General features: G+C 31.1%; 3 protein-coding genes across 3 annotated transcripts; 2 read left to right on the top strand and 1 right to left on the bottom strand.

Moving 5' to 3' along the window:
• Positions 1 to 210: 210 nt before the first annotated feature.
• LOC109147908 lies at positions 211 to 795 on the bottom strand. Its single transcript, XM_019295565.1, has 2 exons — positions 601 to 795; positions 211 to 529 (listed from the first exon to the last, which is right to left on the bottom strand). The coding sequence occupies exons 1-2, from the start codon at positions 763 to 765 to the stop codon at positions 248 to 250; spliced, it is 447 nt and encodes a 148-aa protein (XP_019151110.1). The 5' UTR covers positions 766 to 795; the 3' UTR covers positions 211 to 247.
• Positions 796 to 2,156: 1,361 nt separating this feature from the next.
• On the top strand, positions 2,157 to 2,797 carry LOC109147903 (dirigent protein 6-like). Its single transcript, XM_019295563.1, has one exon. It carries the CDS (start codon positions 2,206 to 2,208, stop codon positions 2,749 to 2,751), a length of 546 nt encoding a protein of 181 aa, XP_019151108.1. The 5' UTR covers positions 2,157 to 2,205; the 3' UTR covers positions 2,752 to 2,797.
• Positions 2,798 to 15,888: 13,091 nt separating this feature from the next.
• On the top strand, positions 15,889 to 16,685 carry LOC109147718 (disease resistance response protein 206-like). Its single transcript, XM_019295363.1, has one exon. The coding sequence runs from the start codon at positions 15,907 to 15,909 to the stop codon at positions 16,492 to 16,494; it is 588 nt and encodes a 195-aa protein (XP_019150908.1). The 5' UTR covers positions 15,889 to 15,906; the 3' UTR covers positions 16,495 to 16,685.
• Positions 16,686 to 16,926: the final 241 nt, after the last annotated feature.

Genomic DNA, 16,926 nt, shown 5'->3' with positions numbered 1-16,926 from the left:
CTAAAATGACCACTTAACTCATTGGCAGATGGCTTATAACAGTTCAATAAAAATGACCATTCTTGCCTAAAATGACCACTTAACTCATTTGCAATTATAATACCAACATCTCTCAAAGATGACCATATCAATAAACTAGCATTAAACAAAATAAACTTGAAAGTTGAAAATCAGTAAACAACAATGCATTAAACCATACCATGACAGCTAGCATTAATTTACATAATACAACCAAGTTGAGGTTTCTTCATAAACTTACATTAAACCATACCATGGCAGCTAAAACAATTACAACTCCAACAACTACAACTTTAGCCATTTTTACAGAATTATGGTGCCCAATTCCATCCATTTTCTTCGTAGCTTCTTCAATACTCCCCAATCTCGTTTGGACCACCACAACTTCATCTCTTAAACTTCTAACAAGCCTTTTTAACTCCATTAAATCTGTTTTGGTAGATTCATACTCTATAGGTCCAATTCCTTGCATAATATCCTCAACGAAAACGAAAAATCCACATCCATTGCCCTGAAAAAAGTACGATAATTCTGAAGAAAACTAAAACAAAAAATGATATAACAAAAGTAAAAAAATCTAACCTTCCAATTTTGACATCCAAAAAATTTCATTCCACTATCCCGAGCTGTGCATAATGGGGATTTCAATCCGCATTTACAGTACATAGATGGCTCGTATTGGAGAGTATAATTGCGATTCGGTAATTTTGGAGAAGTTGAAGACGACCTTGAAGTAGAAAAAGCCATTGCACTTACCACTGCGACTAGGGTGTCTGTAAGAAGAAGAGAAATAAAAGAACAACGATATTTGGAACCAGTGAACGACTAAGGCTAGGGTTTTCGGAATCAAGAAGCGAAAGAAGAGTGAAGTTGAAGAGCGAAGGAAGTTGAAGAGGGAAGAAGGAATCTGAAGCAATTTGGGTGGATTTGGGTTGTTTTGGTGATGTTAATACACGGTGGAAAAGAGAATAAATGAAGGAAATAATGAAATTGTCTACTAATGCCACGTAGAATGCCACATCAGCGTGAAACCGGAAAGAATGGCTTTCCACCGGCTAGCAGGTGAAATTGGAGGAATTTGGACTGTTGGATGGGCTAATTGCACTTTTTTTAGGTTGAGTGACCTGATTGCACTTTCGCGTTACGTCCAGTGGCCAATTTGGCCCTTATTCCAATAGATGGAGGACCAAATCATGTTAAAATTGTAAAGTTAAGGACTTAATTGGTTGAAATTGAAAGTCGAGGACCATTTTGTGAATTTAGCTATAGTCGAGGGACCATTTTGAGTATTTACTCAATAATATATTCTGATTCAAATTAAAGTTTCATATGGCCTAACATTATTGACTCTTATTAGATTTGTAGATTAAGTAGATATTCTAAAGATAAGTTGATACCATATTTGGGTCAAAATAGTTATGTTGAAAGTCTTGTTTGGCCATGTTTGGTAACCAAGTTACATTAGTTTATCATCAGTCAATTTTGGTTTATTTGATCATTATTAACTATTTGAATTGGTTAAAGACCCAATATACGTGTTTAATTAATTAGATTTTTGTAACAACTTATTGCTCCAAAACATTAAATTTTAAAATCGATCAACTTTTTGAGAAAGTCATTTTGTATGTAATCAGCTATCAACTAACGTAACAATTAATTTACCAAACATCTTTCTACCATCAATTAATGCTATAAACTAGTCAAACTTACTAACTCAATCAGCTAACACCTAACAGCTATTTACCAAACACTCCTTACGTTTTTGCCATTCATGTGTCGCCAACAAATGGGACGAGTCGTACTACTACTTGGAATTAAAATAAACATGCATGCTGAACTCACATTTGTTATCTCACTCTTGTCTTCAACGTTAGTACCAAGTTTTGATAAATGAAAGATCATTTTTTTATCTCATTATTCTTATCTTCTACGGAGTACAAAATTTCAATAGAAACAAACCCGGGAGAATGGCATCCTTCTCCAGTTTCTTGGTAATAACATATACACACCCAAAGGCATATTCCTTAGCCAATAATGTTCATTAATTCTATTATTACACAAGTTTCAATTCCAAACTTAAGCTGCTATTTAATCCCCACCATTGAATTATCAAACCTTAACCTAAACCTAAACTCATCTTCCCTCTTCCTAATTTATAATACAACCTCGACCTCGGTGGTGGTGGTGATGGAGAAATTTTATACTCCGATCATCCTCTTCTTCCTCCTCCTCGCTTCGTGTCCCGACATGGCGGACTCGAGGACCATAAAAGCCGACAAGCCGTGCAAGCGACTGGTGCTGTATTACCACGACATCCTCTTCAACGGCACCAACGTCCTAAACGCAACCTCGGCCGCCGTCTCCAAAGAGCCTAACAACCTCAGCAACCACCACTTCGGGCTGATGGTCGTGTTCGACGATCCCATTACTAAGGACCACCACCTTCTCTCGCCGCCCATTGCTCGAGCTCAGGGCTTCTATTTCTACGACATGAAATCTACTTATAATGCATGGTTTGCGTATACTCTCATATTCAACTCTACCGAATACAAAGGGACCATTAACATCATGGGAGCTGATATGATGGACCAGAAGACCAGGGACCTGTCTGTGGTGGGTGGAACTGGAGATTTCTTCATGGCTAGAGGCATTGCCACCTTCTTCACCGATAGGTTTGAAGGCAGTGAATATTTTAGGCTTCAGATGGATATCAAGTTGTATGAATGTTATTAGGTTATGTTTGGCCAGGTTTATTTTAGAGTTTATGACTTATCACCAAAGTTAAATGGTTAAAAATATAAGATTTCTGTGATTAATAAAAACTGAATATTCATATGGGGCCTTCTTATAAAACAACTTTTTAAATAGCTTATGCTTATCTTGCTAAGCTACAAAATTTATTTAAAAAGATAATTACTTTCCTCTTCTTTTATATAGAATGTCAAGTGCTACTTACTCTATTACATTGCAGTTTCTGTTAATGAAGGTACAAAGAGTCAACAACGCCTCCTCTGAGGCTTATCTCATGACCTCCCATATGAAAGATGCCACTACATGCCATCTAAGCACAAGGTGCTTAGCAAACATTATTGATAATAACTTGCAACTATATTGAAAGACTCAGCCGGTGTCCTTCATCTTAATTAAGAGATTGTGCATATCCAACCGGGTCACACTCATATCCATCTGGCAAGTATTTTTGCCAACTTATGGACGAAAAAATACGAGATGAAGAAAATCGACTCAAAAATCAGAAAGCAAAAAGTGTCGAGATAAAAATATCATTGTCTTAAACGAAATTTTACTAGAAAAGTCATTGGAAGAAGAACAATTTATTATTCTCTTTTATATGCAAGTATATTATTATTATTATTATATTTATTTTTAAAATTTTTACGTAATAATTAATATTATTTTATAAATAATTTGACTATAAATTTATTATTACTAAAGTAATCATAAATTATTTTATCTTATTAAATTACAATTAAAGAATAATTACTAATCTTATGTAAGTACAAAAAATGGTAGTCATTATGTAATTATTATTAATTTCATAACTTTTATGATTCATAATAATTAAACAATTATTTTTCATTATTTAATACAGTAACTATTAAGAATTCATTTTGAATCAATTATTATTAAACACTAATTACCAATAATTGGTAATTACATATAACTTTTCAAATTATTATTTAATGTTTTATAAGATTTAATAATTACTACTAATTAACTAACTATTATGCTTTATAAATAGTTAAGGAATGAGTTTAGCAGTATCATTACTTTGAAACGTATACTACTACATTTTTCCCATTATTAATATTATTGCTACAATACTATACATACCCGTATAATACCATAGTTTATTATCTTTAACTAATTTTTTCTTTTAAAGAAAAAAAAAAAAAAAAAAAAAAAAAAAAAAAAAAAAAAAAAAAGAAGCTAACATTCACTCTAAGCGGCCGTTTTTTCTTCATGAAAAACACATTCCCTGATTTCTCTTTTTTCACCTATGCACACTTTTCAAAAGCATCCTATTTTTGTATCCCAGAAATAAAAAATAAATAAATAAAAATAAAAATAAAAAAAATGATTCCTCTTTATCACAGGTGTTGCTATTTGCACCTCTTTGAACAAAATAGGGTAAAAAGTACATTGAAAATATAAGTTAAAAACTTATAATAAATACATAGGTGGTGCAAATAGCAACACCTATTTATTATAAGTTAAAAACTTATAATAAATACATAGGTGGTGCAAATAGCCTAATGAGTGGTCAAAATGCTATTTGCACCACCTTAATTAAATCACATTTATTAGGTTTAAATAATAATTAATTAATTCAAAATTTTAAAAAAAATCCGGCCTTCTCCAGTGTCGGCCTTCTCACCGGAGAAGGCGATGGTTTCCTTGGTTTTTTTTTTTTTTTTTCCTTCTCATCGGAGAAGGTGGCGGGAGGTTTTTTTTTTTTTTTTTTTTTTTTTTTTTTTTTTTTTTAATTTTAAAAAAATGAAAAGCAAATAATAATCTTTGACCATATTTAATGCTAGTGGTGTAAATAGCACATTTGCATTTACACCACCTATAAAGCTATTTGACCTACTAAATAGGTGGTGTAAATAGAATTTTCGCTCTATCACTCTCTCTCTATGATTAACTAATAATTACATAATGGTCTTGCATTGTTTGGTAAAATTAATAGTTATCCTATCAGTCAATTTTGACTTATTTGGTCACTATTAGCTGTATGTTTGACTTAGTTAGACAATCAATATGAGTGTTTGATTAATTAACCTTTTGTAAAAATTTATTTCTCCAAAATGCTAAAATTCAAAAAGATGCTCAAAATAGCTTTTTCAATCAATTTTTCGAGAAAATCATTTTGCATGTAATCAACTATCAGCTAAACAACTAATTTACCAAACACTTTTTTATAATCAACTAATGCTATAAACTAGTTAAACCTACTTAATACAATAAGCTAACAACTATATATTTACTAAACACCCTAATATTATTTAGATTGTTATCGTGCATTTAGAGTGACATTCTAGGCTTCTAGCACCATCATCAATATAATACAATTACAAGACCAAAAGAGCACTACATGTTTGGCACATTTTTATTGATATTTTCCTGCTTATCTATCCAACATTCCTCTCAACTCTCCTCCACTAAAACGACAATCCACCTAATTTGTGTTGGATCTGCGGTTAAAAAAATATTAAAATTGTTCATTGTGCTTACTTTCTTGTATATTTATAATTTTTTTTAATTTCACATTTTATTTTATGTATTTATTATTTTTATTGTTATTGAATTTGAAAATTCTTACTATATTTATCACTACATTTTAAAAAGTTCGATATTTCTATTTACAATAAGTCTTATTATAAGAGAAATGGATTGATTCCATTTTCTTCAAGTTTTAAAATTCACTTAAAAATGTGGTGAGCTTAATGATCTTGCTTATAGGTTAAAGACTTAAGGTGTTGCCTATATCCAAAGCTTTAAAAAATTGAAAATTGATTTAATTTTTGATCAAAAAATATCATTTTTCATCATTTTAACTATTTATAAAATTATTTATCACTATTATGGATCATTCATTATATATATATATATATATATATATATATATATATATATATATATATATATATATATATATATCGATCTAAAAGTTTTTTAAGAAATCATAATTGTAAAATAAAATAATAATAAAAAAAAAGCCTATGTTTCTACTAAAAGGCAAAAAAATCTTTCAATTATGGGTTTCTATGATTATCAAACATAAACAAAATACAATTAAAATATAAAAATTAGCATCCTCACCCCCTTCTCTGTTAGACTAGCTTGTATTTCAAGGATCCCATTCCCCCCCCCCCCCCCCCCCCCCCCCTTCTTCTTCTTTTATTTTTCAAAAAAAAAAAAATTAATTTGTAAATAAAGCAAAGTTCTTGCTTTCCTATACAGCATAGATTAATGGAGAAGGAAGCAAAGTTCTGCTAGCAATGATACAACTAACCACGTTCCAAATAGCCTTTAGAGGAAAAGGTGGAATGGGAGCTATTAACATGTTTGGTGAAAATGGTTGAAATTATGTATGTAATCATTCTACAATAACAACTCTTAATTATTACTGCGTATATGAATTAATTATTAATTTTATCACGAATTAATCATTTTATAAAGGATGTAACAAAACTATTTTGTTATTCTATAAGTTTCATATAATAGGTGCAACAATGATACATGAAAAAGTGGGTGTTATCCAAGTGATGTGGATGGCATAGTATATACATGTTTCTTCTAACTTAAGCAGAAGTTTCATGTTAATTTGACTGTAAATTAGTTTTGGTATTGTTGTGTGCTTGTTAATCTATTGGTTGAGGATGCATGTGGTTAGAAAAAAAAAAAAAAAAAAAAAAAAAAAAAAAAAAAGTGATTGTTAAGCTGTGGATTTCAGGGTATTTATAAGTATTATTAAATCACTCTGTATTTAGATCTATGCTTCTTTTTTTAATTACCCAAAAAAACAAAAGTGGGTTTGGTTATTTCCTTTACAAGTAATGATTTAACCAATTGCCCATTTTTATTCCGTAGTTAAAAAAAAATTAGAAAAAGAGGTAAGCTCCCTAATAGCATCCACACAAGTGGATTGTGCTTGGTTTTTAGAATAGTAAAAAGAAGGGTAGGGTTTTTACCCGATGTGGGGTGGAGTTTTTTAACAACAAGGGTAACACAACCTTTGACATGTGATTGATTTTAATATTAAATTAAAAAATATATTTTATTTTAATAAAAAATCTAAATTGATTGTTGGACTGTACATTTATGTTTGGGTTATTACTTGTGAGACCATCTCACAAATCCTTATCCGTGAGACATGTGGTGTTCAATAGTTATGCCGTGCAACCGAATGTACCATGCGCATGGTGCATACGACGCAAAACGACGTCGTTTTGACTAAAAACGCGCATTCCACTTTAAAAAAAAAAAATTCAGGTTCGATTCTCGGCAATAGCATTATTGTGGATATATAGTTATGAATTTCTGGATATATAGTTATAAATTTGTGGATATATAGTTATGAATTTATGGATATTTAGTTCATTCATTGTAGATATTTACTTCATTCATTCACTGTGGATATATAGTTATGAATTTATGGATATATAGTTATGAATTTATGGATATTTAGTTCATTCATTGTGGATATTTAGTTCAATCATTGTGGATATTTAGTTCATTCATTGTGGATATTTAGTTCATTCATTCATTCATTGTGGATTTTTACTTCATTCATTCATTCATTGTGGATTTTTACTTCATTCATTCACTGTGGATATATATATTTTTTTTGAATGCTTCACTGTGGATATATAGTTATGAATTTCTGGATATATAAAAATGCTATTGCCGGGAATCGAACATGATTTCTTCTTTAAGTGGGACGCGCGTTTTTTTTTAATCAAAACGGCGCCGTTTTGCAACCGTATGCACCTTGCAAGGTACATTCGGTTGCACAGCATAATTTGCGTGTGGAGTTGGGTAGGGTCAATATGCAAATGTAATACATGTACTATCAAATGTAATACTAATTATACTAATTAAGAATAAAGTGTTTGTTACTTATAATAGAAAATACAATACTTTTGAAGGAAAATGTAATACTTTTACATTTTGATGTAAGAGGGTGTTTGGTACTTTCCCGTCAATTAAATCTTCGGGAAAATGTTTCCAAGGAATATATTTGATGGGAATAACTTTACTGGGAAAATTAATTAGTGTATTTGGTATTACCCTAGAAACATAACAATTAAATTACCTGGAAAATTAATTAACACGTTTGGTTTGTTTAACCTTTTCTAAGAAATTTTTTAAAATCTCTAATATATCCTTGCTATATACAAACATAAAACTTAAATTACCGAACAATAGTTATATATACAATACAATGTATAATGAATCAGACTGTAAATTACAATGCATAACAAATCAAATTAAAAATAATCAAGAATTAATACACACACTACACATACAATATAATGTGTAATGGCGGGAGTGTCAAATTTCTTATATTTATAAGGGCATCCCCAATAGGGGGTTCATCACCAACTTTTGGAATATTAAAATCCCCTTGGGTTAGGTTTTGACAATGGGGAAGAGAAGCTTTTGACAAAATTTATCTCCTGCAAATGAGAAGTTCATGTCAGAATTTTAAACCCCCAAGCTTGGCAGTGTGGTCCCACTTTACACCTTCCCTTATGTTCCCTTTCCCCATAAATCAAAATAGGGAGATAAAGTGGTGGGTCCACAAAAAGTTGTGAAAAAACTTAAAACTAATGGGAAGAAGAGTTTTTGTGATTGAGTGGGATAGTGGATGATGAGGTGGATGTTGGGGCCCACAAAAATCTAGGAGAAAATCCCCCACTATTACTATTGAGGATGCCCTAAGGGGATGTTTGGTTCATGGAAAATGTGATTCCCATTGAAGGAAAATGTTGTTTTCTAGTGTTTGGTTCATGGAATTCATTTTCAATTGGAAAATGAATTCCTCAAATTTGAGGAAAACAAAATCCTTGGACCAAAGATTTTGTTTTCCATGGAAGATGGGAAGAAAAAGTGAATAGATTGCCTATTTTACCCTTGCTTTCTTTTTTAATTATATTACTTTTATTAATTTGTAGGGATATATAGGTCCTTTATACTCATTATTCATTACAATTCCAAATCTAACCAAACAATAGAATTAGTATTCCCAGTAAATCTTTTTCCACCAACCAAACAATGAAATTCATCTTCCTAGTAATTGTTTTTCCATGAAATTTCAATTTCACTTCCTTTGAAATATTTTCCGCGAACCAAACGAGCCCTAAGAGATTTTTAACATGGCAATATGACATTAAAAAAATGATAAATATGTAATTGAATAAAGTTGGCAGATTCTTAGGCCAGGAAAAAGAATCACACCCCCCTCAGGTGGGATTTACTTTCCTGGATATCATAGAATGTGATTCCCATTGACCTAAACTTTTCTAAGTCAAAGATTGCAGTAAATGTGAGAATAATTTCCTACCTTTTAAACTCCCAACATTTCCTGGCTACTAAATGCCCTTTAAAAGTATTACTTTTTTCATCAAAAGTATTATATTTTCTCATAAGTAAACTTATAAGGGAAAATATAATACTTTTGAAAAAAAATAATAATAATACTTTTACATCAAAATGTAAAAGTATTATATTTGTCATCAAAAGTATTACGTTTTTCCGCATAAGTAATAAACATTTTATGAATGATTTAATATTACATTTGCTAGTATAAGTATTACATTTCATCTTTGACTTAACCCGTCTCACAGATAAGGATTCATAAAACGGTCTCACACAAATTTTTGCCTTTTCTGTTTATATATTACTACCTCCGTCCCAGTTTATGTGTCTAGTTCGGTTAACGAGGTTTGACTGAAGTTATTTTTAATTCAATTTTTCATAATATTAAGTTTAGTATTAGTATAAAAAATTTATATATTTAGAAACTACACAAAAAGTACTATTAGACACAAAAAATTAAATTTAAAAATAAATAAAAAATACTAAAGAAAATAAACAAAGAAGAAAGAATTGATTTGACCAATAAATAGTAACTAGGACAGATAAAATGAGACAGATGGGAGTATATATATTATATGCTCAAGTTATGAGCTTTGGTTGCCTTAGCTTGTCTTACTGACTAGATAATCAATATTTGTGCATTATCTCAGTCATATACACATGCGCTTGCAAGATCAAGAGTTCATATAGTACAACTAAGTCCCAGTCATATACACAACAACGAAAATTCACAGCTTCCTACACCATAATCTCATTGCATGACGTTGCATGTCACCTATGCTACCAACACTAACCCAATTGCAAATAACACACTACCAACAAAAAAGAAGAGGTCAAATAGTGAAGATGATGAAGACAATGACAATGCTACTCAAAAGAGAATTAATAATACTTAAAAAAAATTCAGACCAAAAGTAATATTTATTTAAACTACCGTTTTTAGACTAAGTAGTTAGACTATCGATTTTTTAAAGTTGAAAACATTTGTTTTAGTGACAATTATAATTAATTTCTTATATTATCTTGTATTCATATATCCCGAGTTACATATTTAAATAAACAAAATTGACATTCAATTACCTATGTATAAACTTCTCATATATAATCTTGTATTGATATACTTTCAAATACTTATTTAAATATAAACATGGGCATTAACTCATTCGCAATCCGCGTGTAAAATTATTTATTCTTATAAAGGTAAAGATCTCGAATGTTATATATATAAATAATATTTTGTATGACACTATTACAATATTAGTTTATGTATATAATTACTTTCTCAATTTACTGAAGCACAAAAAGCCAATAACGTCTCCACTGAGGCTCAAACTCACAACCTCACTTATAAAAATCCAATTTGAATTCATTAGACCACAAGATCTCGGCAAATATGTAAATAATATAATTAACTTTTTTTTTTTTTTGAAAATAAATAATATAATTAACTTAAGTACTCATAAAATATTCCTACTCCATTATTTTCTAAATCGATACATTTTCCCTCATAATAATCTCCACATGAGAGTTTTCATATAGTCAAAGTGGAAATTAATAAGAGGATCTAAACACGAATAAAAGTACTTCGCAATATAATAATTAGGTGGACAAAAAAGTCCAAGCGACAGGTAAGCTGCATGCGGGAATGGGTACCAATTGATTACAAGTGGAAAATGTTATATTAGGGAGTATATTACAAAAATTATTTCATAATAATTATTTTTCAACATATTATTAATTATTTAATCTTTATATTTAATTATTACATGATATCTTTAAATAATAACTTCGAAGAAATTAGTTAATTAATGAGAAACTTATCAAATAAAAAAATTTACCATATTGGATTATGCAATAGGTAAAACCGTCACCAATATAGTTTGGGTAAATTGTCACGTATTTTCGTCAAATAGGAAGGGGGTGGTGGAAGCAAAAATTTTTCTTCGTGGAATCCAAAAAAAATCCTCATCTCAGTAAATTTAACTTCTTCTCACCTATTTTCAAAAAAAAAAAAAAACTTCTTCTCACCTTTCCATCTCACACAAATGTAGAAAAAAAATTCTTCAAAAATGAGTTGTTGGGATGCTCTTAGATACTTATGGGTGGTAGTTCAATTGATTAAAAAAAGTGATTTTACATTCTTTTACAAAAAAATCACTTTTTAATATGTTATACGCTTATATAAAATGTGCACATTTTGTTTTTGTTTTTGTTTTTGCTTTTTTGTTTTGTGTTTTTTTTTTTTTTTTTTTTTTTTTTTTTTTTTTTTGGTATTTGTTGGGCGGTGGCTTGGAGAGTGGAGTCTAGTATCCTACCATCTGTGTCACCATTCCAGAGTGGTACACAATCGTGACATGCTAAGGACACAGATGACCTGGCGGATTTTGACCCCAAACCTACTCCAGTTATTCCTTCCAAGCCCGAGTGACATCGACCAACACCCCTGACTAAACGTACACATCTTATGGCCCTCTGTCACATGCTCGTGACTCCACAGGTAGTAAAGCTCTAATTGCTTATATAGATGACTTCGAACCCACATGTCACTCTCAAACCGTAAACTGCCCCGAATGGCGAACAACAATGGACAAAGAATTCAATGCTCTTTTACACAACAACACCTAGATACTGGTTCCACATGAACAAACTAAGATATAAATGACATTGGATGCAAATGGGTATTCTGAATAAAAAGAAAAGCTGATCGGACAATTAAAAGATATAAAGTCAGACTTGTTGTAAAAGGATTCCATCAGGTTTGAAGGAAAAGATTATTTTGAAACTTTTAGTAAGACTTCTCTTATCTCTTGCTATAACTAAAGATTGGTCTATCAGACAACTTGGTGTTCACAATGCCTTCCTTAATAGTTGTTTAAGTGAGAATGTTTATATGAAGCAACCACCAGGATACATTGACACCAACTTTCCTAGTCATGTTTGCAAACTGAAAAAATATATATGGTTTGAAGCATGCACCACGTGTATGGTTCAAACGTCTTCATGATTGCCTACTCTTGATTGGCTTTAAGGCTTCGAAAATAGATGTTTCATTGTTTATCTATTCTACTAGTAATGCTCAAATTTATTTACTTGTCTATGTTGATGACATACCAATAATTAGCAACAATGAAAGTCTCTTGGCTTTCATAACAAATAGACTAGCTGAAAATTTTAAAATTCAAGATATGGGACCTCCAAGCTTCGTCCTGAGAATCGAGAAAGTTCACAACAAGGGGGCGACGATCCTATCACAACGAAGGTACATACTAGAAATACTTAAAAGATCTGGAATGGAACACTGCAAGCCAACAAGCTAAGTGCAACAAGCTCATCACAACCATATGACAATCCCATACAGTACCGCAACATAGTTGGGGCACTTCAATATCTAACTATCACTTGTCCATATCTCTGCTATATCTTTAACAAACTCTATCAATTTATGCAATCTCCAACCAATGACCACTGTGTTAGCCTCAAAGCGTGTTCTAAGTTATGTCAAAGCTACTCTTAACTTCGGGCTACATTTTACAAAATCATACTCATATGACATTCATGCATTTTAGACTTTGATTGGGCGGGATGTCCTGATGATTGCAAATTCACAAGTGGTTTTGCTATTTTTATTGGTAAAAATCTAATTTCGTGGGCATGTCACAAACAAATGACAGTGGCTAGATTCTCAAGAGAAGCGGAATACAAAGCTATAATAGATGTATTAGCAGAGGTAGCATGGTTAGTTGTTTTAATTTGAGAACTTAATTAGTTTCACTATTTAAAAACCACCAAAACTTTAGTGTGACAATCTTGGTGTTACCTATTTGTGTGAATACATCTCCATAAAAGATCAACTGGCAGACATCTTCGCTGAGCCACTTACCACAGTAAGGTTTAATGAACTAAGGGGCAAGCTTAATGTTCTCTTTAGAGAACCTTAAGGTTAAGGAGTATATTAGGACTTTGTATTCTAGTTACACTAGAATTCCTGCTCCCTCTCTCTCTTTGTATTACTGTAAATCTATCTTTTATCATTCATGTCCTGAGTAGGACGGTTCGCACCCTTATAAATACATACTAGTTTTTTACGCGTATTGCGCGATTGGGATAATGCCCAATGCTTTTTTTTTTTAAATAAGTACTTTAAAGTATATTAAGGCAGGATTATATTGAAATTGTTCATGCATAGATAATTGAAGGTTGAATTTGTGTATTTAAATAGGTAATTCTTCTCCCAAAGCCCAAAGGTTGAGTCCCCAACCCCAAGGGCCCCCCACACCCCGACCCGACAGAGCATTGTGGGAAGTTGTAAATCACGGTGACTCAATGGTTCAGCAGACAGGGCCAAATGCTGATACGCACAAGAAATCTGCCCACTTTGGACATAATTCCCGCACTGCTGCCGCCGAGGTTCAAACCTTGGTCCCTTCTCCCAAATACTACCCACTAAACCATTGAGCTAAACCCGTGCGGGTTAAATAGGTAATTCTAAGTTTACAAATGCAAGATAATATAGTCAAGATTGATTATAATTGTCAATAAAATAATTGTATAGGTATGGTTGAAACCAAATACGGGACATAAGGAAGAACAAATAAAAATTAGGGCATAAAATATTAAATATATACTAATATTGTTTGAGGAGATTCCGACATTAGGATTTGTGGTTAAGGTCTATTAAGACTTTAATATTAGAATTAGATTAATGATGTAGTTATAATTCTATATTAGACTTTAATATTATAATTAGACTAACGGTGAATTAACATAAAAGTTAAATGGATAATCATATAATTAAGGATAAATTAGAAAATCTTAAAAGAAAAAAATTAAAACCTGAACAATATGAACCATTCATTTGATTTAATAATTTGGCGGTCATTTTTTCTACCCAATGTTAATAATTAAATAAATTCGCTGGTCAAATCCGCTAACGCTAACCGCTAACTGCTGATTGTCAAACAAGGACATTGCGAGGTAGTTCTCACTCCAATTTGTTGTGTGATTTAAATACTCTCTTTGTCGCAAAATCTCTCAAAGTAGTTAATATGGTTGGCTTTATTAATTATATTTTTTAAATTTTTTCATGGTATTAATAAAATACTTGGTAAATAAATATATAGCATTATTTTGTATTATAACTTTGATATTTAATTAGAAAAATAGTGCACAAAAAAGATAATAGATAATGTAGTGAATATAATCAATTGATGAATTTGAATGTAAAAATTTTTACATTTGAGAAAAATAAAGACAATATAACTAATGAAAATATTTCTTTTAATTAATTTATTAATAATTAATAATTTTTTTTTCACTGAATAAAGACATTGTAAAGATAATCAATTAATAAATTTGAATATAAAGAATTTTTATATTGAAGAAAAATAAAGACAATATAACTAATAAAATTATTTCTCTTATTTAATTTATTGATAATGAATAATTAATTTTATTTTTTTTGAATAAAGGCATTGTGGACACATAATTCTAAATTAAAGAAATGCATATGTATTATTTTTTGTTGTAACTACTAAATTATTATTTATATATATATAATTTAATAAGAGTAAAATAGAGTACTAATTAATTCCTGCTCCCTCTCTCTCTTTGTATTACTGTAAATCTATCTTATCATTCATGTCCTGAGTAGGACGGTTCGCACCCTTATAAATACATATATTCCTGTATCTTGTAAATTGGATTGTTCAATAATAAATTCTTTTCAAAATTATTGTTTTCATCAAATGGTGATGATAAAAAAAAAAATAATAATAAATCTTCCAATACTTATAAATTAATTCGAATTATCATAAATTAATTAATTTAAATTAATACATTATCGAATTTTATTATATAGAACAGAATTTACTATTTAAAAAAAATTATAGCACGAAAGTCATGTCACTATCATGATAAATCATTTCCTCAACAAATCAATTAAATTTCAATCGCTATGAAAGTGGATTAGCCGATTAGGTGTTGTGTTACTAATCCAATATATGGGGGATTTAGTTAGTATAGATGTGGTTGGTTTGTCCCCACCAATTATAACCATTTTCTTTTTGTGCTCAATAATTAACTCATATTAACATTTTTAATTTGCTCTTGCACATCTACCACTCTTGGTAGATTTATCTTCATTATTAACAAGTTCTCAGCTAACATTTTCATTTTTTATAGGCATCTAACATTTGACTTTCCAGGCTAATAATGGTCTAATTTTTTTTTGTTAGATTTAATGTTTTCAAATGGGAGAACGAGGCCAAGGACATTGTGGTACAGTGTCATCAAGTTGCTCTTTCAAAATGAGAGTTTATGAGTTCAAACTTCAGTGGAGGTGATATAGGTGATATTAACTGACTTGACTATGACTCTTTGTGCTGCACGCGCGCCCGTTAGTGATGCCGATACGATCTCACAAAAACTCACTATTGTAGTTGCTAGCTATTAGAAGAATTGTGTTCAAATATAATGAAACCTAATTGAGAGTTGACGAAATTAAAAACGTACACCACCTATGACCAATGCATCTAATAATTACCTAAATCTTATACTTGAAGCTACCATCCAGACCAAAACATACAAACAGATCGAACTGCTACAAATAGAATGTGCATGCATCATCTAACAGTAACAAGCCTTTAAAGTCAAGCATCATTAAGGACCACTTATATAGTTATATTCCACTTAAATATTCAATCCCATTAAAACAAAACATCTATATAAACACACTGCAGCAACAACCTCATTATCACACATTCAACAATGATAATGGCATCAAGACAATTCTTCATTCTCACCCTTCTCTCCCTCTTCCTTGCCCACTCCATTAATGCTTCCCCACACAGGCATCACCATTCTTTGAGGAGGGCTAAAACTCCATGCAAAACCCTATCCTTCTACTTCCACGATATAATCTTCAACGGCCATAATTCCCACAATGCCACTGCCGCCATTATGGGGTCACCCGCCTGGGGCAACCGCACAATCTTGGCCGGCCAAAACCACTTTGGAAACATGGTCGTGTTTGACGACCCTATTACCTTGGACAACAACCTACATTCGACGCCTGTGGGGCGGGCTCAAGGCTTCTATCTCTACGACAAGAAGGATATCTTCACGGCGTGGCTAGGGTTTTCCTTCGTCTTCAACTCGACTGAACATAAAGGCAGCATTAACTTCGCCGGAGCTGACCCTTTGATGAATAAGACTAGGGACATTTCGGTCATTGGTGGCACTGGGGATTTCTTCATGACCAGAGGAATGGCCACTTTGAGCACTGATGCTTTTGAGGGTGAAGTTTACTTCAGACTTCGCGTTGATATTAAGTTGTACGAGTGTTGGGAATACTGATCTGATCGAGGAATTGAAGTTGTATAGTACTTGACATCGTTACGTTGTTTAAAACAAGAAGAGGGAGGAAGCTAAGAAAGAAAAACGTTAACAATTTTCTGTCTTGGAACTATGATTTCTACAAGTTTTCATATAATTGTTTCTTTGTTCTTGGTTTTCTATGTGTATTTTGGTGTTTTTTTTTTTTTTTTTTTTTTTTTTTTTGGAGGAAATGTGTATTTTGGTGTTACTTCTTATTTTTACTTAATGAAGTCTTAACATTTTAATAGTTAGTGTTAGTTTATTTTTTCTTAGTTTTTTTTTTTTTTTGGATTACTAGGAAACTGCACATATATAGTCACGACATTTACAATTTAATTTAAGTGCAATTTAATTGGACATGAGAGAGCCTCAATGTTATACAATTCAAATTCTCTTTAAATTGAGAATTGT

The sequence above is a fragment of the Ipomoea nil genome, unplaced genomic scaffold (assembly GCF_001879475.1).
Source record: "Ipomoea nil cultivar Tokyo-kokei standard unplaced genomic scaffold, Asagao_1.1 scaffold2036, whole genome shotgun sequence".
NCBI classification, from domain to species: Eukaryota; Viridiplantae; Streptophyta; class Magnoliopsida; order Solanales; family Convolvulaceae; genus Ipomoea; species Ipomoea nil.
The sequence above is the reverse complement of the archived record's forward strand: the minus strand, read 5'-3'. Positions and strand labels throughout refer to the sequence as shown.